The sequence below is a fragment of the Microcebus murinus genome, chromosome 26 (genome assembly GCF_040939455.1).
Source record: "Microcebus murinus isolate Inina chromosome 26, M.murinus_Inina_mat1.0, whole genome shotgun sequence".
Classification (NCBI taxonomy): domain Eukaryota; kingdom Metazoa; phylum Chordata; class Mammalia; order Primates; family Cheirogaleidae; genus Microcebus; species Microcebus murinus.
In genome coordinates, this window is record NC_134129.1 from 10,435,564 (window position 1) to 10,463,319 (window position 27,756).

At 35.7% G+C, this 27,756-nt stretch overlaps 1 protein-coding gene across 15 annotated transcripts in view; it reads right to left on the minus strand.

Moving 5' to 3' along the window:
• ADGRL3 (adhesion G protein-coupled receptor L3) overlaps positions 1-27,756 on the minus strand; it is a 780,724-nt gene that overhangs the window by 466,585 nt on the left and 286,383 nt on the right. For 14 of the 15 annotated variants that reach the window (XM_075997934.1, XM_075997936.1, XM_075997926.1 and 11 more), the window contains exon 4: positions 27,004-27,207. The exons of the other annotated variant lie outside the window; for it this stretch is intronic. In XM_075997934.1, coding sequence (XP_075854049.1) covers positions 27,004-27,207 — 204 coding nt within the window. The remainder of the gene's footprint in view (positions 1-27,003; positions 27,208-27,756) is intronic. 15 annotated transcript variants of the gene reach the window in all.

The window sequence follows — 27,756 nt, forward strand, 5'->3', positions numbered from 1 at the left end:
TATAAGTGTGTATATATAAGTATATATAATACATATAGTATATAGTTCCATTTGAAATGCTATAAATTCAGCTTTTTTTTCAGAGTATTAGAAACTATTTTCTTCCTGTGACTGCCAATACAAGTTTTTAAAATATATGTCCTGAGGTTTCATTTATTCCTCAGTATGTCTCTCTCTGTGATTCCTTGCAGAAATTCGGGCATGGCTACATTTGTTTGTGATGAATGTATAGTATAAATTATGCAATATATAATCTGTGTATATCACCCTACAATTATGGATTTAATCAACCCAAGGGGAGAGAAAAGACCTTTTTTATCTTAGCTAAGTCATACTCGACTCTTTATATAATGAGTTTTACATAAATGGAACACAGTTTGTATAAATGCCAATATATTATTCATATGAATAAAACGTTTTGTTCCTTAGTTATCAGTTTCTTCAAAATTCTCCAGAATCATAACTTTTAGCTTAATGAGGATATATGAAGAAAACGACCATAACATTTTTTAACATTGAAATAAAATATCCATAGCGTCATTTTTTAGATAAGTACTTTTAGCTCTAGCTAAAATGATGTATACTGATTATGACCTTTGATATATGTCATTTCTTTTTCACTGAACACATAATGTGTATTATAATTACATAAAAATCACTATGCATTTGATAATACTTAATAGGCAGGTTTCTAAATAATTAAGTTTTAGGAGTCTAAGAAATTAGTGTATAATTATAGTTACACTTGTCTTAAGTCCTGGTGATGGAAAAAATAGCCTCAGAATCCTTAATTTAATCTGAAAGTAATATGAACAGTCACCCTTGGATACGGTGTTTACCTACAGTCTACTAACAGGTGAGCTGATATGAGAAAAGACAATGTAGCTACCATGTAATTAATATCTTCAATGTAAAAATTTATAAGTTTCTAATCACACACACACAAGCTGACAGAGAACCTCAAGGCTATGTGACTAGCTCAACTTATAACGTAAATAGTGAGATATTTAGGAATTACCTGGATTTATAGCGCCATTATTTAACAGGGTAACTACTTAGCTGGCCAGCTCCCTAGATTAATGACCCATATATTAATGAACATATCATGACTCTAAAACTAAGCCTTAGCCAACCTCTCAAAATCAATTAGCCTCGTAAGTAAGAACATTTCTGGAATCATATGTATATTCTTTTTTTCTTGTAACCCCCCCAGTGACTACTACAAATACCACAGATTCACCACTCCCCATACCAATATATCTTACATTTTTTTCTCTGTTGCCCTATAACATGAATTAACAAAGATTATATGACACTGAAATGATCTGTATTGCCTATTTTTTTTTTACCACGTCCAATTACAACATATACAGATGCATGCATGCATGTCTGAATTATTGTAGAGGTAAGGCATACCACTTTCCAAAAAAGTACCAAGTTCAAAACTCTATTTCCTAAAAAAAGTGAATTACTTTCATTTATCACGCTAATTTTTTCATTATTAACATTACTGCCTTTTTAAAAACATCTTCCAGGTAGCTTTCTTATCCTAGAAACCACGAAAGAAAAAAAATAAATCTAGTTCCATGAATCCACTTATCTTCTCAACCTCGACTTAATCCCAAAGTAAAATTATTCTAATCAAAAATATTTTTTGTAAACATGAATATACTATATAAATTTAAAAAGCAAACATATATAATGTACTTAAAACCCAGCATCAGTCTCTGGAGTGATGGATTTCCTCAACAAATATACTAGATTGTTCATAAAGATCAACATAGAATAAATCTTCAAATGATGTATTTCATGATGTTTCTATATTTTGGCAAATAATTTTATTTAGTCTTGCCCTATTGTTATTAAAATTATATGCTACAAGCAATTGCCATCAAATCAAAACAGTATTATAATAGTTTTGAAACTTGGTAATACTATATTTGAGTATATTAAATGTAATTTAAGCAATCACTGCAATCTTTCAATATACAAGTCTATGATTAAAAAGAGAAAAAAAGCCATCAATACTCTTATTTAAATATAAGAATTTATTACAAGGCTTAGGTTTATATCAATATATTGCTAGAAGAAATAAAATTTTATCAACTTGTTAAATATTTACATTATTTATTCATCAAAGTAATGAACCATCTAGTTTTAATTAGGAAAACTATATTTTTTATTTAAAACTATTTACCTGAGCTTAATAATTGCTAGCTATTGTTCTTTGCCAGGTAAATAAAGCACTGATTAAGCAAGACAATACAGGGTCCTGAATCTTATGGTAAATTTTATTTTAGAGTGTTGGGGTAGAATTTGGTAAGCAGATAATAAAAATTTAAAAAGGAACATCTAGTCTTCCACAGAGAATTGAAATAGGATGATATGTTAATGGCTGGTAAACCTTGTTGTCAAAGGTCTTTCCACAAAGGTGACAATATGCTGAGGATTGCAGAGGAACTTCCCCAGCAAAAGTGAGAAGGATCAATATAAGCAGAGAAAATAACCAATGCAAAGGCCCTAAAGTATGAACAAGGACCACTGCAAACAGAAAGAAAACCAGTGTGGCTGAAGTATAATAGACAAGGGGAGAGCAGTGCTGTATTGGTAAATATTTAGCAACTGGCTCTCTAGAAAAATACATGCATGCATACAGAAATGGACATTAAGTTCATTATACAATTACTGATACAAACTATGTGTAGCACATACTTTGCAAGTAATAATAAAATATACAATACTCTTCATTGCAAATTCTACAAAGCCAATGGGTTCTCTCAGAATGCTTTCATTGACTTGTGATGGACTCTTGTACCTGTCAACAAACCATGGATATAACTGACAAATGAGTATAGTTCTAAATAAATATTGTTTGATATTTTTATTTACTTTTATGAGCAAGATGAAAGTGAAACAACACAGACATGCTGGAACTTCACTGGTTCGCCAGTGATGTGAGCAACTTCTTTGCTGTATCACACAAGAGTTTTCAAATACTGAAATATTTTCTTAATTTTTTGTGCTGTTCACAATGTAACAACTACAGACACAACACTCTTTTAAATTTAGTCTGTATTATTAAAACACTTGCTCATGTCTAGGCAATTAATAAAACTTTAAACCAACCCCTACTTTGTAATGTTTGCTGATTTCTATGGCATTTATACTCCCTCCTAGGTTGATTTCAAGCTATCAATATGACTTCACTGAACACGGAGTTGGGAAGAGATGTTCAGCATACCCTTATATAGTATTTCTACCATACACATACAATATATGCTTTTAAAAGAACCCAAAAGCAGAGATAATAGTAAAATAATTAGGAAATGGTGATGAGCTTTGGGTAGTTACTGCATTTACTTATAATAAAATTTATTTAATTGTAAGATTATATAATATATGTAATAGTTAGTTTTAACAACTGCCTTGCAAAATTCCTGAAAATTTAACAACTGGTTCTCACAGACCAATGCAAGTCAGCTGGAGCACACTGGCTTCATACAGATATAAAGTGATACAGATGAAGGTGCTGATATAAACTGGGGCTGATATAATCCAGCAAAGGCTTTGTAAACCAATGAAGGGAGTTTTTCTCATTTCATCCAAAGAATAAACTAAAACCATTGAAGGGTTGAAATCCAGAGAGAAAGAGAGATGACTCAATCTGTGTTTTAAAATGTTCTCTCTCAGTGCTCTGGAGAATTGATTTCAAGAAGAACAGGAGCAGTGAGACCAGCCAGAAGGTACTCTGAATAGTCTTGGTGGGAAATAATGATGGCTTAGAAAAGGATGTACTGGTAGCAATAATGATTTGAAGGGTGACTGACAAGGCTCATTTGATGGTTTGAGGCAGGGACAGCATATCCCTTAGATCAGACCAAGGGTACCCACATATCACATTAATAAAAACATAGAAATCTTTTTTTTTTAATTTTCAGGTCATAATTTTTTTGAAAGCTCAGTAATCAAGGAGAATTATACACACACACACACACACACACACACACACACACACACACACACACACACATGCTGAACTGTCTCTGCACAGCAGAGGACATGAGTATGAGAGCTAGTTGAGCAGGGTTGGGAGTGGAAGGTGGGGAAAGGAAGAGGAAATCATAGATTGTGCAGTAGAAAATCATAGAAAGAATGGCTGCTTTTGTTTAAAGTTGTCTTTTGCAAATTGCCTAAAGGCAGTGTCTCTACAGAGTTTCTTGTCTCTCTTCTCGTTGCTTAAGAGAGCCTGGACTGCCTGAGATGGGAAAGTGAAATACGGAGGAGAGGTACTGCCAACTTCTGTTTCCCTAGACAGTTTGATTAGGTCAGTCCTGGTCTGGACAGATCCTGGGCTGAATCTAGTTCTCTCTTCTTCCTGCCAGTCCTACACAAGGTTTGTCACAGTTGGCAGTACAAGCACTCTTTTAAGCCTCCAGATTTCAGGATGATAACCTCAGTGGGAATGTGGATTTGGTCATGGAGATGGCTTGATTTTTTTTTTTTTTTTTTTTTTTTCTTTTGAGACAGAGTCTCACTCTGTTGCTCTGGCTAGAGTGTCATGGTGTCAGGCTAGCTCACAAGAACCTCAAACTCCTGGGCTTAAGCAATCCTTCTGCTTCAGCCTCCTGAGTAGCTGGGACTACAGGTGCCTACCGCCATACCTGGCTATGTTTTTCTATTTTTAGTGGAGATGGGGTCTCACTCTTGGCTCAGGCTGGTCTTGAAGTCCTGAGCTCAAATGGTACGCCCGCCTGGGCCTGCTAGGATCACAGGTGTGAGCCACCGTGCCCAGCCAGGATGGCTTGGTTTGTGACTTTTACCTGTAACTTACGAGATGCACCTTCCATTTCAATTACTATATTAGGTCCTACAAATGTTAAAGGTGATATGGAAGGAGAAATAAAGGAAAAAAGAAAATTTCAAGATGAATTCTAGATTTTTGACTAGAGATTAGTACAATTCTCTTGATCAACTTCCCACAAATCAACCTAAATTTTAAAAATTTCTATTAATAATCAAAATCAAATCATAATTTTTAGGAGGAATTAGACAATCTGTTTTAAAATATTTATGCCAATTTTGGAAAAGAAGAATAAAAGGAAAAACTTGTTTTTGCAGGAATTAAACCGAATTGTAAAGTCCTAATGGTTCTGGCATAGATACTGGCTAATGAACCAGTGAAAGAGAATAAAGAGTACATGAATATATGAATATTGTTATAAAGAAATAACATCACAAATCATTGAAAAGAGCTTGTATTATTTGGTAATGTGTGCTGAAAAAAATGACTATGTGGAAAAAATATATTTCTAACTCATAACATATGTAAACGTCAACTTAATCTACTTAATGTAATATAAATGTGAAAGGTAAAATATTTGTGGTACTGGGTAAGAAATGGCTTCTGAAAGAATACATGGAAAGTCACAAACAAAAAGGAAGAGAACAGAATGTTCTGACTATATCTCAATGAAAGATTTCTGTCCAAACTTATCTAAAGGGAAACAGAAAGGAAGAAGTTACTTGCACAATTGAAAATCTCAAAGGCTTGCTATCAAGAGTTCTTACAAGATAGGGAGGAAAATAAAACTAAGAGAAAAATAGGTAAAGTCTATAAGGAACCAATATGCAGAAGCTGCTGTCCAAATGGCTAATTAGTATTGGAGAGATGTTCAATCTCACTAGCTATCAGAGAAATGCAAATTAAAACAATGAGATGTCATTTAATCTCTCTCCAGTATGCAAAAATCAGAAAACTGGATAGCATCAAGCTTTGGTGAATCTATGAAGGAAGAGGGGGACTCTCGTGACCTGCTGGTACAAGTGAAAACTGATGCAGCCATTCTGAAGAGCAGTCTGTCAATGCCGCTCAATAGTGAAGTTACTTATGTGTGCAATCTACTCCTAAATATATTCCCATGGAAACTCTCATATTGATCCACAAAGAGATACCCAGGACAGTGCCTGGCACGCTGGTTTTGATCCTAAAGATTGGAAGCATCCTAAGTCTCTCCATCACGGGGTGAGTAAAATGTGAAACACACATATGATGGACTAAGATGAACAGATAGAATTACTAGGAGACTGGATAGGTAAAATGTGGTATATGCACACAAAGAAACACATTACAGCATCAGAATACTCAAATACGGGACTATAATGTAATTAGAATCACTGAAAAATATAGCCACATAGTTTAAAAATAGCATTGAATGAAAAAAAATGTGATAAATAAGAAGAACAGTGCAATCCCATCTATGCATTTATGCATCGTAAAAAACAAAGTATTTTCTATTCTTTAAAGGATATAAGAATATTTAAGTGAACTTTGAAAGTATGACTAAAAGATTATACATTAAGCATACTAGAGTGGGAAAGGAAAGATGAAGAGAATGAATGAGTTTTCCATTGCTGCAGTCATAAGTTACTATAAAATAAGTGGTTTATAACACAGATTTTATTACCTCTTAGTTCTGTAGGTCAAAAATCTGGAATGGTTCTCACTGGGCTAAGATCAACCAGTGAGGAGGGTTGTGTTCCTTTTTGTGTCACTAGGGGAGAATTCTAGCTTGTAGGGGCTCCCTTCTGCCATCTTTAAAGTCAGCAAATGGTGCATCTCTCTCTCTGTGCCTTTCTTCCCTCTTCCCACGACTCCCACTTTGGCCTCATGCTTAACACTTTTAAGGATCTTGTGATTGCATTGGACCCATCTGGATAATCCAGGGTAATCTCTTTACCTCAATGCCCTTAACTTAATCACACCTGGGAAGTCCCTTCTGCCATGTAAACAACAAATTCTCAGGTTCTACAGATCCGGATGTAGAGATCCTAGGGGAAGGGGGGAGGGGCATTATAAAAATAAAACAAATTTTAAAAAATGAGGAATAGTGACAATAGTGTGCCACTCAAAGAGGAATAAAATCAACTCAATTCTGTGTCTGAGGTCCAAAAACAGAATAGAGAAAAGTAGATGATAGGATTGAGGAGCTGTTAACGGTGTCAAATGATGCTGAAAAGTCAATTAGAATAAGGATAGAGGAAGCAAACATTGGATTTAGCAAAATGGAAATATTTGATGACCCTAATAAAACCATCTGAGTGTAATGATGACAAAGAATGCAGGATTAAAGTGGATTGAAGACACAATGCGAGGTGAGGGAATGGTGAAAAAGCACAGTGTTATTCCATAATATGTATTTGTGTAATGCAAAAATCTCCTTCTAGTAGAAATGAAATGCCAGAAAATAGGGAGTTCATTAAAGTAAATGATTCCATCCTCTTAATGGAATATCAAGCAAATGCAACTGTTACAAACACTTTCAAAGAGCCTGATGTTTTCAAAATATTCATTGGAAAAAAACCAGATAAAAATTCCTTCAAAGGACAATCACAACTAGATTAAAAGAAATAGATGCATAGATAAAAATAAAATACGTGTAAGTCTTCAGAGTGGTTGTCTTTATCATATAGATATGAGGCAGTTTTGTCTTTTAAAATTTTCGATGTTTTCCAAATTTTATGTTACAGACATAAATTCTTTAAATCTCAGAAAGTATTTAGACATAGGGAGATTCCTCACACTCTTTTCATTTGAACTACACAATGTAAACAGTTCACTTAAATATGCACATGTGCTCACAATAAAGAAATTGTAAAACTCAATCAGAAACGGAACCGGTCTTCACTCAATCAGACTCAGCCCATTAACTACAGGGAAGTTACTTAAAACCTCTGGGCTACTATTTCCCCTGGATGGAAGCTCTGATTGCAAATGTTCTTTTATGCTTAAACATTTTGTGAGGCCATCCAGATTCAAGTTACATTCTTACTTGTGCATAGTAATCATCTTCACTCACATACAAATCTATATAATTAACTTAGATCAAAAATTACCATGAAAAAAAAGGGGGGGGGAATTTCTTGAATTACTTCTGATAATCAGAATTTGTTAAAGTTTGAATGAATCAGTTACAACCACACATTGCAACATCACCAAATATGGTCACAGGCACCTAGAGAACAAAACAAGTTAAAGTGGTTTCAAAAACTCAACCAATTGTATATGTATCTAAGGCTCAATATATTCACTTGCCTGGTTTCCTTTCTTTCTTTTCTTTTTTAAGACATAATGTCGCTCTGTTGCCATGGCGTCAGCCTAGCTCACTGCAACCTCGAATTCCTGGGCTCAAGCGATCCTCTTGGCTCAGCCTCCCGAGTAGCTTGGACTACAGGCATGCACCACCACACCTGGCTATGTTTTTCTATTTTTAGTAGAGATGAGGTCTCCCTCTTGCTCAGACTGGTCTCAAACTGCTGAGCTCAAGCAACCCTCCCTCCTCGGCCTCCCAGAGGGTTGCCTTTCCTTAGAGTCTGTTTGCTTTGATAAGGGAGAAAGGAAAGCCATGCTTAGAGCCACAAAGAAATTGTGGGTAATCAACCAGGTGTCTTTTTAGCAGACAGCTCACTCTGGAAATGCAGAGAGGAACTGCTCTCCAGGTAATCCAGCTGAACAGAGCTCACATTTATTCCTTCTGGCTTTCTTTGGAGCAGTTTTCCTGTCATAAGTTTGGAGTTCAGCTATGACATAAGAGCAAATCACTCTTACCGAAGAATATCAATACTTTATTTCTCGTCCTTTCCTTGTTTATACTTCCGTAGAAACATTGGCCTTGAACGATATAAAAATGGTAGCCTTGTGGGCAGGGGATTACAGGAAAGACCATTACAATGTGTGGCTGAAAGAGTCAGCTACATGTGACTTGACCAGCTGTCAGAGAGGAGGAAAAAAAAAGTTCAACCAGGAAACAGCATCTGCTCCACCCTGCTCTCACTAACAGCCAGCTGTTTTTAGTAATTCTCACCTGCTGTCCAGGTTCTCTCAAGATGAACTCTCACCAGGGGTGAAACAAATAAAGACATCCAAGACTGAGCAATCAAGCTGCTTCAGTACTTTTTTTTTTTTTGCTGCTGGGGCCACGAACTCCTTCTACCCATGTTGCCCTGGATCTTTCATTTCCTATAACTTTCCAGGCTGCCAGCAGCTTCTGTGAACTTTGAAATGCCCCTCTTCTCCTGCTTCTGATAACACCCTTGTGGATTTCTGCTTACCAAGCTCTAGGTCATTATCTTCCCAGCTCTGTCCAGTTGCTCATTATTACGCTGTGACTAAAGGTGTATAGCTATTTGTTTTTCTTTTTTGGGATAATGTTGTATACCCAATTTAGCCCCTGATGAAATTCTTGTGAGATTAATGTTGTATATTTTAATTTCTTTTATACACCAGAGGATGCCCCTTTCTCTTCCTAATCAGCTGTAGTAATCAGTAGATTCCCAAGATGCACAGATTTAATCTTTCCTGGAGTGTTCTTTTATATCAACCTGGGCATTAAGTTTAGGTTAATCTTCACACACAATGGATTTAACCTGAGAATTATGCTGTATTCTCTAATCTCCTCCCTTAAAATTTTGCTACATTTAATCCAGTTTTAGAAATATGCTTAATAATTTTAATATCAAAAATTATTGAAATGATCATTAATTTATTATTAAATATTAAATTAAATGTTAATTTAATTATTGAAGTATTTGATTTTAGACATTAAAATATTAAGATATCTCAGATCTTAATTTTTAGATCTTAATAATCTGAGATCTTAATAATTTGAAGAAATCTCAGATTTTTAAGAGAAAATCCATTATATTTAATACAGTATTAGTGTTTTAAAATGTGGGATAGTCATGAACATTTCAGACTTTGAGGGCAGACTGCCTGAGTTCAAATCCTCATTCTGCTATGGCTTTGGACAAGTCATTTCATTTCTTTATTACACAATTTCTTTATATGTAAAAGAGACAATAATGGTACCTATATCAGAGGTTTGTTTTGAGTTAATACATGTGTAGTGCTTAAAAAATGTAGCTGGTACATAGCACATTATCAATAAGTAAGCTTCTATTATTCTCACTGTTACTAATATGTATCGTCTTTCTGCTAAGGGTGTCAATAAGTCTACTTCATCAGTAATATTAATAAATTAATTTTTAGGGGAACCCTCTCAGTTGAATGCAAAGCTAAGCTTTAGAAATTAAAATTTTAGAAAATTCATCAATATGAACATTTCAAAACATAGAAAATAGATAAGCTAACTATTTGATATTAGATATAAAAAACCAAGAATGTTATGGTATACAGGCTAAGGTCAGAGAACAAATGAAGGGACCTCCAAAATGTATTTAGATTTGAGCAGAGGTTTCATGTTCTAGTTACTGAGGTTAGTCATAGTGAAACTTGTGAAGATAGTTATAACGAAGGTGATAGAGAAATATAAATGCTCTCGGGGAGATTACAATCTAAGGCGGTCTCCCAGGAATTTTATATATCATCCAAGTCGGTCCCTTCGTTTTCACAAAGGAGAACTCAGGCCCACAGGTGGGAGGCGCTGTCCTGCTTTGCCTGGCTTGGAAGTGAGTCAGAGCTACAGGCTAGTCCACCTCTTCCTACAAAGATCCCACTTGCCACATCACAATGACTCCATGTGTTTGAGAACTTAACTGCCACGGGTTCATATTCAAAACCTTCATCATATGCACATTTCACTGACAAGACTCCCCAGAGAGTATGAGATTTAATTTGGGGTTTGCACTGGCCAGAAAAGTCCTTATCAACAACAAACAAATTCTATCAACCTCCCTGCTGGGTTGCTTATTCTTTTGTTTTATAACAGATAGCATTTCCCTAATTAAGCCTCCTTCCAGAATGTAGAGATCATGCGCTACACCTTGTCCTGAGAAAGAAAACCTTTTTTTCCTAAGAGTCCCATGTTCTTAATACCTAAAGGAACTGAGGCAAAGAAGCTGAACGTAATCCAGTCCCCCTTTTCCAACTGAGCTTTCATTTCATACTTCACTACGGTTTCTCTAAATCCCCACATTTTCTTTGGGTTGCAGTGCATGCCAGACACACAGCAGGTTTAAAATCCCTGCTGATCCGTTGGGATGCTACACAGTGCATGACAGAGTTTGGCAAGCATGTGTGTTGAGACCTTTTTTTTTTCCCCCCCAACATCTAAATAAAACAGAGCCTGTGTTACCATCAGTTTTACTCTGTATTTGAGGCCACTAAATCCTCTCGCTGCTCCCAGGAGCGCCCCTTCATCTAACAGGCATCATCCTAATTGGGATCCGACCAAACAGCTGGATTTACAATGAGGCATTAACCATCAGCTCAATTCCTTAGACGCACGCGCGCACACGCGCGCGCACACACACACACACGCACACGCGCGCACACACACATACACACACACACAGCGCATCCTGCAGAAACAAGACTTACAAATGAGTGCTTGAAGACTCATTTCTCACCCTGACCCCTGGGGTCAATGATGTCAGAGAAACTATTTCTGAAAAGAGCTCTACAGTGGGAGGGAACAATAAGGACCAACAATAATGAGTAGCTCTTGAAGGTCACAGCTGTTGAGCAGCTAATTGTAACTTGAAAAGCTGAGTCCCAAGTTATTAATGATCTTGCTGATAAAGTTTTTCCCCCACTCCAAGTCATACAAGCTTTTATTCTAAATTCGAAGATAAAGCAAAGAGCTGCTCTGGCTACAAATGCAAGACTTTTCCTGTCTAGATGCAGCCGTGCATATCCGACTGTCTCCCTTCCTCACACACAGTATAAGCTAGTGACCTTCACATAAGTCAATGTATGCCTCTTGATTCCAAGATCACTCCTTAGGGAGAGATCATCAACTCTGCCAAATATTTTGTTTTAGCCTGTTAACTACTTGGTATTATAAAACAGACTGAATGAAATCAAATCAGTCATTTACTCAGAGAGCCAAAATGATCCTTTCCTTATTTTAAATGCATGTGGCAGAACACACCACCTTCATCCGAAATGCAAACACTATATTATATACTTTAAAGTTGGGTTATGGGAGGTGAAAAAATTAATACTATTTCCACAGGGTAACAAAAATTATGCTGGATGCCAAAAAGAACTTCCTGCTTTTCTCCAGAATTATAATACTAAGGGCAAAGCAATGCAGACATGAGGAAATGTAAGGTGTACTATTTTAAAATTTGACAGCACATCACACATGGAAATTTTCTTGCCACAAGCATCTTCTACCCCTTCGATGATAACTGAAACCACTGTTGCCCTCTCTGCTTTCTATATTTTATCTATTCGTTTCTAATTTCTTCCCAGTTAGGAGTTAAATCTTCAGATTTCTATTAAGTTATTAAATAGAACATCTACCTAGACAAGGTCATTTATTTTCACTTAGTAGGTTCACAGTAAATGCTTGCTGAGTGATGGCTATGAAATGCTTTAATTATAATGGCTTTCCAACTGAAAAGTTGTTCATCACTCTCACCAGGGCAGGCAAGTCACCAAGGTTCTTGAATGAACCCCTGAGGCTGACACAGAATGATGCAAGACACTCACCTTTCCTCCCCCTGTGCAACCCTTAGGGGATTAGTGAACAGCTTCCACAAAGCCCAGAGGCAAACAACTGAAATCTGAACTGTGGACTGTTAATACAATGCAAGTTAGACTAGGAAAAAAAAAAAAAAATAACCTTGTTGCCTATAGGGTGCACGTGGGAGCAACACATCTAATTATTTTACCGACATTCAGGTCCGGGAAATTACATGCATGCAAACACACACACTCACTTTTTCTTTCATTTACTTAACAGAGTTGCAGGTTATATGCCAATATAATCATGCCAACATTTTATCAGCAACATTATGCTTTCATAGGTGGTGGTCTATAAATTACAAATATTTTGCTATTGGCATTATAATTAGTAACCCATTAAATATGTGTTTAGTTAATAACAGGAGCCATGGATAATAGTAAGAACTGTGGCAAATACATGATAAAAAAAGCAGAATTCTTACCTCAAGGATTTTATAATAGAATAAGAAGGTGCATATATGCATAATTATAATTCAAGAAACCACAATAGGTCCTCTAGTATATTTAAGCATCAAGTGTTGCCATCACCATTTACACTAATTACCATAATTAAACTGCCAATATAACCCAGATGAATGTTTCCAATTGTTACTTCTCCATACACCTATAAAAATGAGAATGTTTTCACCACACCCAAGTTATTTAATTACTTATCAAATCTCTTGATATTTTCAAAATTAATGTGGTATCATAGAAAGGTGGCAGTACCACATTTTCAGCAGAATCAGATCACCTAAGCAGGGATGCTGGGAAATTTGAATAATGAATTACTGTAGTACTCCCATCCCCTCTGAACTGTAATAACAACAAAAATACCAAATTACAGAAAGCAAAATCTCTCTCTCCATAGCCTGTGTTCACTAAACTCAATGTGGAGTCATGGAACTTTCCAAGCAAGCACGATAAAAGCTGAAATAAACAGTATTGCATTAAAAAGAAACAGTTCAAATATACATATATTCTGGGAAGATTTTCTTTTTGAGGGTACAGTAAACCCAGTTACTATATGGTAGGATTTTTATTTGTGAATCTTGAAGACCCAGGGAACAAGTGACCAGCAGAGACAGTCATAAATGCTATTCACATTTTCTTCGCTCTGCCTCAAAATCTACACTAACCCTTTTGGGACAATTCATTCATTTATGCAATTTTCTCTCTGTAGATGATATCCAAACCTGTGGCCAAAGATCTGATATAATTTAATTCTTATTTTCAAAAGCCCTACAGAATTGGCTCATGGAACACCTAGAAATATATATTGTAAACTAAAATCATTAATTTCCTTAAGACACTAGTAGTCCTTGCCAACTATTTAATTCACCGTACAGATAAGGAATGTAAGTGTTGGTTGAATTCAAAGCCATGAAATATTTTTTAAAACTACACACAAAGATTTCAAAACATTTTATTTAATATATTCTATTTTTAAAGAAATAAAAATGCTTTTAGTTTCTTCAACTTTAAAGTCTACAATGATAATGTCTTAAATATTTGTCTTAAGTATAAATTAAAACTGTAATTTTGCACATTTCTAAGAAGTTAATGCATATATTTATACTAATCTTGCATTTAGATTCACTTATAATGAAAAAATGCATTTTTCCTTAGGGTAGGGGTCATATGAATAGACTCAAAGGAATAAAAAGCTTTATTTTTTCCTTAAATGTCAAATAATTTTAGAGTTATCAAAAGTTTTACAAATAATCTAGCTAATCCACTAATGATATAGATGAGATATTTATTATATAATTTCCCTCAATTTACATAGCTTTATATGCAGCAGATAGTAGATTGTAACTAAGGTAACTATATAAATTATCGACCAAATAAGGACACTGTGGGGAGTGAAGGAGGACACTCTTAAAGAGTACTGCTGGACAACAAGTATAAACTGGGTCTCTCTGGGCAAACTAAGACATATGGTTGGCCTAACTATAGTGCATGCAATGTGTGTTTGCTGCTTTAATTGAGAATATTCAATCTGCTATAGAATGTAAGAAACAAAAGGGATACATAAAACTTATGTTTTAAATATACATAATGTATAGCCAAGTAGCTTGGAAGACACAGTAGAATGCATAAGATGTATTAAGAGTAAAAAATAATGTGTAGACATATTATAGAATAAATGGAATATGGTTTTGGAGAACATCAATAACGAGAATAGAACAAATAAGAGTGTTACTTAAAAAGGGTTGGAAAGACCATAAACCTTAAATATTCACCTCATATCACGTCCAGATTGTCAGTTATTCATCAAACCTAAATCTGCCTCCCTAATGATACCCACTATAGCCCCTCTCTGACCATAATGTGTTGTCTGCTTGAAAATGCCTTCGCAGCTCAACAGGTTAATCAGTGAGCTACGGTTGTGGCCAGGTGCTTGGGTTCTGGCATCAATCTAACAGGGGAAGCCTGTGTCACCTTCAGGCACTTTGCAGCTATTGAGCTTCCCTGCTTCTGTGGTTTTTGTAACCACAGAAATACCTGATGAGCCAGAAAGTGAATCAGGATACAGCAGCATGCATAAAACAGAATTAAGAAAGTGTGGTCCTATCACTCCATGGAATCCCATACAAATTGTGTAAACCTACCCCGCAGCTTTATCTTTGCTTCCCACCACAGAATAAATAAGTCACAATGATTCCAGAATTGTGCCATCTCAGTCTGAGACTTTCGGTTTCATAGATTCTGTATAGCTTACTCGGTATTGTAGGCTATTATTGCATCCAGACAAATTCCCATTTGGTGACAAATATCTTTAAAATGCCTTTAATTTATGGATTCATTCAACAAATGTAACTTCTACACGGCATGCTCAATCGTGGGTGTTTGGGGTACAAAGACGAAAGATTACATCCTCTGTTCTTAAACAGAGTCCAAGGAGAAAACCAGATTAGTAAGCAGACTAGGTATGATAGTGTTGTCATATCCCAGCCGCCAAGGATCAAGAAAAGCTTCCCAGAGGAATTAACACCAGAGAATGTTGAATAGGATAAAACAGAACAGAGCAGAGGAACAGAATCAGTAAGACTTACTGCTTACTGCAAGCTATAGGATTTTCTAAGCAATTGATGTCGATACACTCATTTAATACAACCACCCTATGAGTTAATACTATTATCATTCATATTTTAAAAATAAGAGAACAGAAGCACAGTGAGGTCATATATCTTTCAAATGAGTCATGATTGGACGCCAGGCATTCTAGACTAAGCATCCATCTTCTTAATCACTAAATTACACGGCTTCACACCCCAAGTGCCAAGAACTAAAAGATGAATAGGAGTTAGGAAGTCAACAAAATGAAGGAAAGGGCACAGTGATGAAACAACACAAACCAAGACAAGTGGAATTTGAACACAGCGTAGATATGAGGAATCATACAACATGAAGCTGCTAAAGTAGGAAGACTCAGACAAGGAGAGTGTTTTAAGATATGCTTGGTTTACAAGGCTCTTACCAACATACCTTATTGACTCCTTTGTCGGATAGCCCTATAACTCAAGGTCTACATCACAATCTTATTAGGGGGAAAAAAGTAAATACATTTTGTAGCATGGGAAACAAAAACTAAAAACAAGAAAATAACATTCTTTTAAAATGTATCAACATCTTGTAAAAATTCCAAATGGAAGATTCTCTGAACTACAAAAAGTCTTAAATGGAATTTATGTTTAATCTAGAAGTCTATCCATGAGTTATCTTAACATTTCTACCTTGCTGAAAATGCACATATATAATTATTACATGTAAGTCTTTGGACATGTACTTATTTATATGTATGTCAATTAAAGATGGGAGAAATGCAATAATAGGTTTCAAACTGCAGCTCTTTAACAATACTATGTTGTTATAGGTATTCTTTCAATATGGTAAAGAATTTGGTATAACATGAGAAATAGAATATAGGTAATACATAAACCAAGAAAATACATATATTCATAGGCCATTCAAATAACTTTGCTAGAATATCTTCCCATTATAAATAATTATGTTTAATATAAATGAAACCAAATGGATAAATATTAGTTGAACAGAATGGTATGCCTTTCCTTTCAGATAAGACAGTTTCAAATAAAATTGAGAAATAAATCTGTTTTTGAATCCCTGAGATTTTTAAATAAAGGTATGAATGTGTTTGCTTTTAATATAGAAATGTGAATATGAATATTTAGTGACTCAACAAAATGTGTTACGGATAACAGCATTTTTTCATATTTTGAAGATAGTTTTGATAAAGGGATCATTATCAACAAACATTTTTGCAATAGTATAATTCTTGAATTTTAAAATCATTTTTTTAAAATTCTTCACATTTTTTGATATGGACTAAATGAAAATATATTTAGATTCATCAGATTACAAATTATTACATTATATACCATGTAACATGTAATTTAATAATTAATTTCCAAGTCTGATTCACAAATATCCCAGTGTTTCCTTACTTATCTCATACAGTATTATAACATTGCTGGAATGAAAATTTTTAAATTCCATTATATTATTTTAATATGCATTCACTCAAGCACAACTTTAGCCTGATTAATAAAACCAAAAATAAACAAGGTATTGCAATTCCGAAATGGAAGAAAATCATTAAACACAGTCATTCTTTCCTGAATTCTATCACATAATCTCACAAACCTAATCCTCTACTATTTGCTCAACTTACATATAGGGCACTTATGAAAGGTCACTGAGTCACTTATCAGGGAGAATCAAAAACACTCTCGTCTTCTCATCCATTTAGCTCATGCCCTGTCCTCATCCTATTAGATATGCATAAACTTTATATGGATTAGCATTAGCAGAGGCTGCCAGCAAAAAGTTTGCGACTTCAATTTTCCAATTGTATCAACTCATGATTTGATCACCTTTGATGGCTTATATTTCTCACTTCTCTAAATGTAAGTGTGTCCCCAGGACTTCTCCTTGCCCATTCTCTGCTTGGGTGATATCATCAACTCCAATGGCTTTATCACCTTCCATGTCAAAAATTCCCAACTTTTATCACTAGCGGTAACTTTTCTCTTGATATTGAGAATCACATTTTTAGCCTGTTTCACATTTGCACCTCTAACTCAATATTTCTAAGACCAAACTTACCATTTTTTCCCTGAACAGTCAAAGCTTGCTCTTGACATCCTAATTTTGTGACTGTTACCACCCCATCACCTAGGCATCTTTGATTCTTCCCTCGACCTCCCCTCCCACATCCAATTAGTAGCCAAGTACTGCAGATTCAAACTCTGTGCATCTCTCACATCCGTCCTCTTCGTTCCATCCCCATTGCGATCTCCCCAGTTCAGACACTCATTACCTTCTGCCCTACGGCAACCACCTCACTGATCTCTCTACTTTCAAGTCCCTCTCTATCCTAATCTTTCCTACATAATCCTGGCAGGTCCCAAACTCAACTCTAATTAAGAGCTTCCAAAAAATCTCCACTATAGACAAAATTATGTACAAAGTCTCACATTGACATTTAAGACCCCCTACAAGATGGCTACAACCTACTTTTCAAACTTCCTGTCTCACTATTTCTTTCCTTGCATCCCTGTTGTAAGTTAAACTAGACTATTCACCATATCACAAAAATGTCATAATTCTCTCCAACTATAATTCTGTTCACATAATTCAGTTCTTGGGTACACCATTCTCTGCCACCTCCCATCTAATGCTTGCAAATTATCCTAGGGATTTTTCAAGAGTTAGTTAAAATACTACCTTATATAAGAAAGCTTTATTTTCTCCCCCATCCCCATCTCATACCAGGAATGTTATTTCCTTCGTTTTAAAAATATTAACAGCATTTATTATAATTGACTCCATAATTCCACTGACTCATAGAGGTTTACTGCATACCTAGTTTATCTATTCTTTCTTGTACCAGCAACAGACTTATACCAGGTACTATATATATATATTATAGGCACATCAAATATGTGAATTAAATTATTTTCTCTCCTGAACATTTATACTCAGTGTTCAGTTACCCAACCTATGAACCCATGAATGTGCCTAAAATATACAGCCAGTATTTTAGAACATTTTATCTCTTCCCCAGCCTAAATAGAAATATTAACAAATATATAAATTCATTAAAAATTATTTATGGGTCTTCCATTATATATCTCTGGTATGATTATTATAAAACAGAAAGTTAACAAGAGAAGTTAAACAGTAATAGATGACACTAGGTCTCAGAAAGTACATATTTTATCATTTTTAATATATTTATATATTATGCTTAGTCATCAAAACACCATATGTATTTTTATTCTCATTATATAAATGTGATAACAAAGATTTTTAAAATATAAGTCCCTGGCCTTGGTTAAGATAGTTAATAAACAGTAACTGAGACTCAACACAATCTCACTAACCTCAAACAGCAATTCTATACTAATAGTCTCTCTCTAGCAATAAAATGATGATGAAGAATTAAAGATATGTGTAGTAACCAAGAAAAAAGGACAGCTTCTTAAGAAGTAAAAGTTGGAAAAATCATCAATTTAATTAATTGTACATATGAGAGGGAAAAAAGTAAATTAGAACACCTGGCTGAATTTCTGCATTTCTATACTAGAGACCTATATAAGCAGGAAATGCAGAATCTAAAAACATGGGCCTAAGGCAAGCTATAAAAGTTTGATGTTGTATACACACCACCACCTAACTTGCTCTTTCTTTTCATCTTAATTTTGGGTTAAGGCTTCTATAATATAATGGAAGGTTCCCCCTGTATCTGGGATACACTTCAGATTTCTTTTTACCACCACCATTGTTTTAGGCAAGGATCACAGAAGAAAAGGGAAAAAAAATCCTAGTACTTGACTAACTTATTCTGGAAAGTATTTGTCATCAGCAGTATAAAATTTGCTCCTTTGGAACATACATGTAATTCTTAGAACATGGTAGATACTCAGTGAATGAATGGGACAATTTAAAATATATGCTTAATTAAATTCCAAAGCCAAAATATTTTTGGATCAAAGTGTCAAAGTATACCATCTATTTTCTATTATTCATATTCTTTGTAGCAGAAAAATTTAATGGTCAAAAATGTAATTTCTGTAAGCATTTTGAAAAGCTACTCACATGCTTCTCAGAAGGAAAGGGAAAAGAAATTGTAATTTATGCCAATAAAAACAAAAGCTAGAGAGCATATTACATTTTGTTGGAAATACCTGAAGGCCAAACTCACACATTTATTTTCAATTGGATACATCATTCTCATATTTACACCATTTGGGAAAGAGAGGCTTAAAGAAATTCTTTGAAATTATGTTTTGGGCCACAAAGCATTTTTTTTAAATCTCTGTAAACTGACCTATTTCCCTAGAGGCCTATTACCCTTCTTCCTACATAAAAACATAACATGACCCTAGATGCACATAAGAATTCTGAAGAGTGATGGCAAAGAATGCATTTTGCATATCAATTAGACCTGAAAGCCTTCTCTAAACTTACAAACCTCACTTAAAGACACAAATAAATGTGAACATGGGCCTTTATCTGAAATAATATTATAGTGTCATATAAAACAAGAAAGCTAACGCAGCACTATGAAGGCCACATTATATTATTCTCCTGCAGTAAGAATTATATCCAAAAGGCTGAGCTGGTAAAACAGAAGGTTTTCTGTTGCTGTAGCAACATTAATCTCTGTTCTTCTATTACAATTTCTTTCATCTCCCTAACTCCCCATTCCTAAACTTCACTACACCCTTCAGACTGTACTGTAATAACAGTATTAGAACCACCTTTTCCAAAAATTTAGGAGTAAGAACATGAGAACATGCTGGAAGGATGACTCATCATTGTCAATGTAAATAACAATAAAAACATATTAAGAGTAACAAAGTCTCAGATTTTTCCAATGAGCATCACTTATATCAAATGAAAATGTAAAATCCAGAAGCAATAAAGAGAAATTGTTTACCCCCCATGGGCACACACACACTGTCACCCACAACTTTCAGACCACTCTGATCCACAATCAGGAGAACAGGGATTGCTCCATCAAGAATAGGGTTAGGTCTTCTGACAGCGCTTTATTGAAAAATAAAAAAAAAAAAAAAAAAAAAAAAAAAAAAAAAAAGAATAGGGTTAGGGATGGGGGAAGGCAGAGGAAAATCAATTTGATTCAACCCTGCAACAAATGTCTAAGCTGAGTAGAAGAGGAGTGATACAGGGACATTCCAACCAGCAAAGGTAATATTTGCCAAAGGTATGGAGAGAAGGGTGCATGGTTTGTCTGGAAATTGTTGGAACTTCATTGTGGCTGAAGATAAGTCATGTGTCAGGGATGTGGTTTGAGGTGAGAGAAAAAGTGTTGCCTTACTAACCTTATTTACTGGATGTTGGGTGCTGATTCTGGTGTTATGCCTTATACTAATCATTCACTATAGTCTGTAATGTACATGTGCTGCATGACACAGCAGTCAGCATTTTCTTCAGACACAGTTGCTGCCTCATGACATGATCAGAGGCCTGAGTTTCTGCACATAAGCAAATGTTGCCCAGTTCCCACATGGTGGGCCCCCATGGTGGGAGTCTGGAGGCCATAAAGATAAGAACAACATTCCCAAGGTCCAGTCCCATGAGATGGTTGGTAGTCAGTGACAGGTAAGACTCCTCAAGGGAGGGGCAACCTAAGACAGACACAACCGTGGGGCCCGGCCGCTGGCTAGGAGAAAGAACAAGAAGTTCTTCAGATGGCTGCATTGCTCTATGTTGCTTATCTTGGCCTTGGCTTCTGAGCTATGTCTTCCGCCTTAAGTAACCATTTTGAGGTCTGAAATTATGGAACCATTGTTCCCTTGTGAAACAACTCCAGAATTAATGGTTATCGCTGCTATGCTCAGATGCTCATGTACAAGGAACTAACCTTGGGTCTGGGGAGTATAAAAATAAAGCGACCAGTGCATTGGGCACTCGAGTCACGTATTGGCTGTGTGTGTCTGTATCGTTATTTTATGTTCTATGTCCATTCCCCATACTGTAATCGGGCCATGTCAACTGGACGTAGATGTTTGGACGTACACATTTTAAGGCATCCTACATTTACTGCTCAGTGTCCTTCGTTAATTCCAGTGTCTATGATTTTCTCTATCAAGTCAGTGTTTAGTGGTTTCATGGGGTACAAAAGAACAAGCTCCACTTCCAAATCATGGTGTTATAAGCAACCCAACAAATGAGCTTTTGCCACCTTTACCTGCCCCTTTACCTGCCCATCACACCACCATCCTATATAAAATTATATAAGCTTTGCAATTGTGGTCTTGGACTTACCACTTTGAAGCACTTTTTTTGAGCACAGCTTTTATTTATTTTCAAGACTCTTAATCAATGAGAGCACTAACCGTTTCCTCAAGACAAAGCGTCATTTTACATTGTCATCGAGGGATATGCTATTTAATAACCAGTTTTAATTAGGTGAGAGATTAATCAAGGTTCACTTTGGAGGCATTCTCAAAAGACGCATGGAGATTTTTTTGTTATTTTACTGAAGGGTGTGCTATATTACATTGTTAGTGAGAGCAAATATGAGCAGCTTCCTGATTCTTTCTAAATTTTGACATGGAATATTGTACTAAGAACTGAATGAATGCCTAGTATATCTAGGCCTCGTAAGACAGGAGAGCTCAAAATTCAGATCTAATCTTGGCTCCACCATAGCCTTGACGGGTATTACTGGGAAGTAGAAGGTAGGATTGAGTGAAAATGCCAGCAGAAGCTCTTACGTTTCAGTACATCTTATCACATCTAGGTGCAAATAGGACCCCTAGCAAACAACAACACTGCCTTTTTTTTTTCTTTTAAAGGAGAATAATGCATGCTTAACAAATAGCCTTTTAAATTATCTTTTTCACATTTATATATATTTAAGTTATGGGTCCTTAAATTTGAGGCCAGAAAGTTGGGTTTCTATCCAATGGGTAAACATTTGAGTAACACCATCATTCCTTAGTAACATTCTCCATCATCTCTTGTTTCTCTTATCTCCATAAATGGTACAATCATTCATCAATCTCTCAAACCAAAGACTTGGTTTTCTCCTTTGGGTTTTCCTTGTGTCTTACTCATGTGATGACTGTCTAAATCCCATCAGAGTGTCCTCATCATCACTACTGTCACTCAGTCCGTGAGTCAGGATCACAAATATAACAAACTCACCTGACCCAATATATTAATAACTTCTCATCTCATTTTGAAGCCTATTTTTCATTCTTCAAATGTGTCACTCCTTACTTAATTCCTTTAATGTCAACTTAATTTTCCCCTCACTTCGATCAGGAAAATTCCAAACTTGGCATCATGTTATATCATGTTCTTCCTGGTCAGATCCTTGACCACTTCTCCAGATTATTTCTAGACTGGTATCTTGAAACTATTCTTTATACTTCTATGCTCCAATCATCCTGAACTAGGCACTTGTGCTGCTGTTTCCTCTACTTATAATACTATCTTTTTTCTTCCATCTCTGTGCTTGGCTGACTACAGTTTGTCTGTCAGGTTGTAGCTTAGACACCACTTTATCTTCAGGACACCTTCTCTGAAGCACCAAAACTAAGTTGATAATCCCTCTGCCTGCTCCATAGGACTCTGGGCTCACCCCTGTAGTAGGTATTCCTAGCATTGCCTCTGCCACACAATTGTTACCGTGTGGGTCCTGGAATGGCTATGGCATGGCTGGTGACATGAGTAATTGGATAAGGGACATTGACCTAACTCGATGGGGATTAATTTCCCTTCCTTAGAAATTTGAACTAAGAGGCAAAAAGGCAAGTGCCAGTTGGTAGTTGGTGCTGTGGCTGAGAGGAGTGGTGTACAATTCAAGTTGACAGTCATTTACAATGACAATGAACAAAGCAAGCTGTTGGAAAGATTGAGAAAAACAGAAGAACTGGTTCCACCGGGGGAAAAAATACTCCTGGTATTATTTCCTGATAGCTAAGGTCCAATACTCAAGAGTTCTTAGATTTTGATAAGAATTGTGTTCTCAAAACACTACTGCACTTAGCATACCCCTTCAACTACACACACACACACACACACACACAGTGTTAATTATCATTTTTACAAATAAAACTTTCGCTTGTTTGGGTGCAGATGGTTTAAGTATCCTGTAGCAAGCATTTAGCACGCTGTTCTTTTTGTCTATTGCACTGAGAGGTCAAAGCATGTGAGTTTTCCATCTTTGTCTTCCTAGCACTTAGAGCAGTATCTAGCATGTGTTTGCTCTCAATCCAATGTTGTTGAAAAAATAAAAGAATTCAAGAATTAACAAAGGATCTCCCAGTATTTGATAATACAGATGAATTTTGAAGGCTGACCTTCGTATAATATAAAAATTAAATGGAATTATTACTATCTCCTTATTTATGATGATCATAGAAGCATTGCCATGTATAAACATTAAAACCTAAGAATGAGAGGGAAAAAAAAGTCATGGTAGAGTTTGATGTGATTCTCCAAAAAGACTGATCAAATATTCAAGCCTCTTATAAAAGCATTTTGGCTCTTGCAAAAGATGAGCTTTAAAATGAACCCAGAGAAGAGTTTCTAAGACTTTTTGTCAGGCCAGAAGTGCTTTAGCTGTTTTCTAAGAGAAAAATTGTGTGAATCTGGCACATTATACGTGTGGCTTAAAGGATGGTTATTTGTGTATCTTCTCAATGAACTTTTTGTATGTCTGCATAGAGTTCATAAATAAAACAAGGAATATGGATTTTAAAAAACACATTGACATTCCTTTAGCTTCTAGGGAAAGTTGTGATATTTAGTTATTAGCTAGGTAATCTGGCCTCAGACTTCCTTCTGCTCTAATATACTAAAAAAATTATCTTAGGAGAATTATTTTTTAAAAATTCTTTATGCGTTGTCACTGTACTATGAAGTCCTAATTTCTAGGAATCTAAACACTCATTAACTCTCAAGTGCTATTAGCTCTCAAGAGTCAAATGAATTCAAGGGGGGAAAAAGCAGTTTAATTTCAAGCCAATAAAAAATGCTTTGTTTTGTTTTTGTTACTGTTCTTATGGCTGTTATTGTTGAATTTGTACTTGCTTGCTTGGCTATCTATACAACAAACAGAGGTTAATATTTTTAAAAATAGTATCATTCTTATTTTTAAAACAAAGATTGCATTAATATCAGTATTTGTTATTTATATTTATTTTTGAGCTTTATATTCTTAAAGAATCTTGTTTCTACAACAGTCTTATTTTTGTTTTGAGAAGGTAGAGGAGGGAGGGGAGAGAGGGAACTTGAATTCACTGACATTTTCTTGTTTGAATTCCTCCAGGTCTTTTCAATTTAAAGAGCTCAAGATAACGTGATATCTCTTACTTCAATTTTATTTTTAATATCTCCTAAGCACTCAAGCTGTCTGTACTGTCTTCCATATTAGGAAAGATTATGCTCTTGTAATATTTACTTATTCTTGATTTTTTTCTATGAGGAGCACTCTAAGATGACCTTCAGTTGTTCTCTGTCTCACTGATAAAATTACTTTTGAACAAAAGCAACTTTCAAAAAGTATCTAATCTTAACAGATTAACATGATTTTTAAGCTCCTTTTAAATCACATGACATTTACCTCAGTCTCCATTTATGAGATCACAGGAAATTTGCTTGTACCTTCATTTTTATCTCTGTCCAAAACAGAATATAATGCAGATTTCCTATTTATAAATTGATAGATATGATTTAGAACCCATCACTACACTGTAACATTCCACATATATGGTAAAAAATTAAACACTAGTAATATCAAGAAATCTTATTAAGCTATAAAATTCAGCAAACATTTAAATTAAGCCAACTTCTTAGATTTCTATACAAAAAACTATTCTAACTAATCAACATTCTGAATTTTTGTCAGAAGACAGAATTGCCAACAGTTGTGTGTGTGTACTTATATTAGTTTCTGATTTAAACTTTTATGGGTTCTATTCATAAATTAAACATCATTTCTAGATTTCTTCTGCACTAGTACTAGAAATTCTGATGAATGCATATGCATTGGAGTAAATTAATATTAATTTTATACTACTGTTTTATAATATAAATCAAAAGAAAGTTATGACGAAAATTTGGGGACTACTGAAGAACATTCTGGGAAAAATGTAACTGTATCCAATTTAGAGAATTTCAGGTATGAAAGGTAATGCAAAAGAAAGCAGAAAGGAAAAACAATGAAGTTCTTAAAAAATGTTTACTATATAGTGTCCTTAAAATTCCAGAACATGCTGGAGTCCATTCTAATGCTTCTGTGGATGTGTGCGCACCCACCCACCACCTTTGCTACCTGTCACCACCACCGCCCCCAACCACCACCACACCAAGGAAGAAATGCAGATCTGAATGGAAAGATGCTAGGGCACTGATTGAACAATGTCACTGAGAAGGTAATGCCACCATGAGTGCAAAGTTACACACACTCTTACTTTTTCATGTGGCTGAAGTAATTAAAGAATTAGGTTTAACTCTCATACTTCCTTAAGTTCCTGACTGAAACCAAGTATTCCATTTATTTTACCAGAGAATTCTGTAATGGGGTTTAGAAGATGAACTCAGCCAATACAGTGATGGGTCATGTTCTTCTGCCAGTATTTCTTATATGCACATCCCCATTAAGAAATTATGACAGGGTGACGATGTTTGGGGACAAGATGTGGATATTCATAGTTCTTGTGGCCAAATGCGTCTCAGTTTTTTTCATGTTGGGACATACAAAGAAAAAATTATAAATACTATATTCTCTGGGTGGAATTACTGGGATAAGAGTACTTGTAAGGAGTTTTCTGAAATATTAAAAAAATGCCTTGCCTAAATATCACGTAAAAATAAAATAAAACAAAGTATTGGGGAAAAGAGTAAGTACTGAATTTTGTGCAACTACTCTAAATGCTCCTCTCGAGCTTTTAGGGCTGGAAATATCACTCACTGTACTTGCCAGCTACGCAGATAATGTTATAAAGAACTTTCCAACATTTTCCTAAGAAAATTAGGTTGCTTCAGTAACTATAACTTTTCTACGAAGTTTATGCTTTCAATGACTATATGCAGTTCCTAACCAAGATATGTTAGTCCTAATCTCCTCAAAATCTTGGTAGTTTCCATGGATAAGATTTTTTTTTTCAAACAAGCAGATGATCAGACATGTTCAAACTTAGCGTTTACAACCATTCAAATTTTACAATAGTTGAAACTATCACTGAAAGTAATTTTAAATTTCCTGTGACAATGCAAAAATATTTCAAACCCAAAGATTTTAAAGGAAACATTTCAAAATAATGATGAGGCTCTAATGTAGAACAGGCATGCATTGTTAAAAGAACTAGCCAGGGTATCACTAAGTGGTAACATCGGCCACAAAGAATGGATGCACGTAGTAAATATATGAGAAGACACGTTCGGAGCGCTGCCTGGGCCTGAGCCTCCCAGGAGCTTCTGCCCAGCCACCCCCAGCCCTCTCTCCCCACCGCTGGCCGCACCTTGGGCTGCAATCTGTGCTCCTGGGGCACCTGGACCACGAACTCCTCTGGTAGCTCCGCGGGGCCCTTGTCCACGATGAGCAGTGGCGCGCTCTGCAGCTGGCTGCTGAAGCAGGTGTCTGGGTGGAAGAGCGCCTCCTGGGCTGCGCTCAGCGTGTCGCAGCGGGGCAGCGAGGGCTGGATGTCGCTCACTGTGCTTGCCACCTGCGGGGACCGCAGGGCGCACCATCAGACCCTGCTCACCTCAGGCCCGCCTCAGGGGGGCCCTGGTAGAGGCTATTCCCAGGGCTGCTTCTCTGCTGCAGTCTATAGGCCCAGGACTCCATCCACCCCAGGCCCCACTGAGATAACCCCAAGAGCTAAGGAAACCATAGCTGCTGGGCCCCTAGAATGACATCGTCCCAGTTAAACACTCTCAATTAAGCTAAAAAAATTCCATCCTAATCTCTAACAATGATTAGTCAATTAGACATAATTATTGAAAGCAGAATAAGCTACCTGAAAAAAATACATATTATTTATATTTTTATAAACGCACAGCATTCTGATGCAAATTATTGGTACTAACATCTGTATAAGTGTCAATAAAAATATTGGTTACTGAACTCCATTTTTACACACAAAAAAGCTTGATTAGGTAATGGGTGAAGGAAGTTTCAGAAAGGTGTTTTTATTGTTTGTTTTGTTTGGTTTGGTGTATGGTTGTACTTATATGGATTTTTTTATATTTATTTATATATTTACAGGCCATTT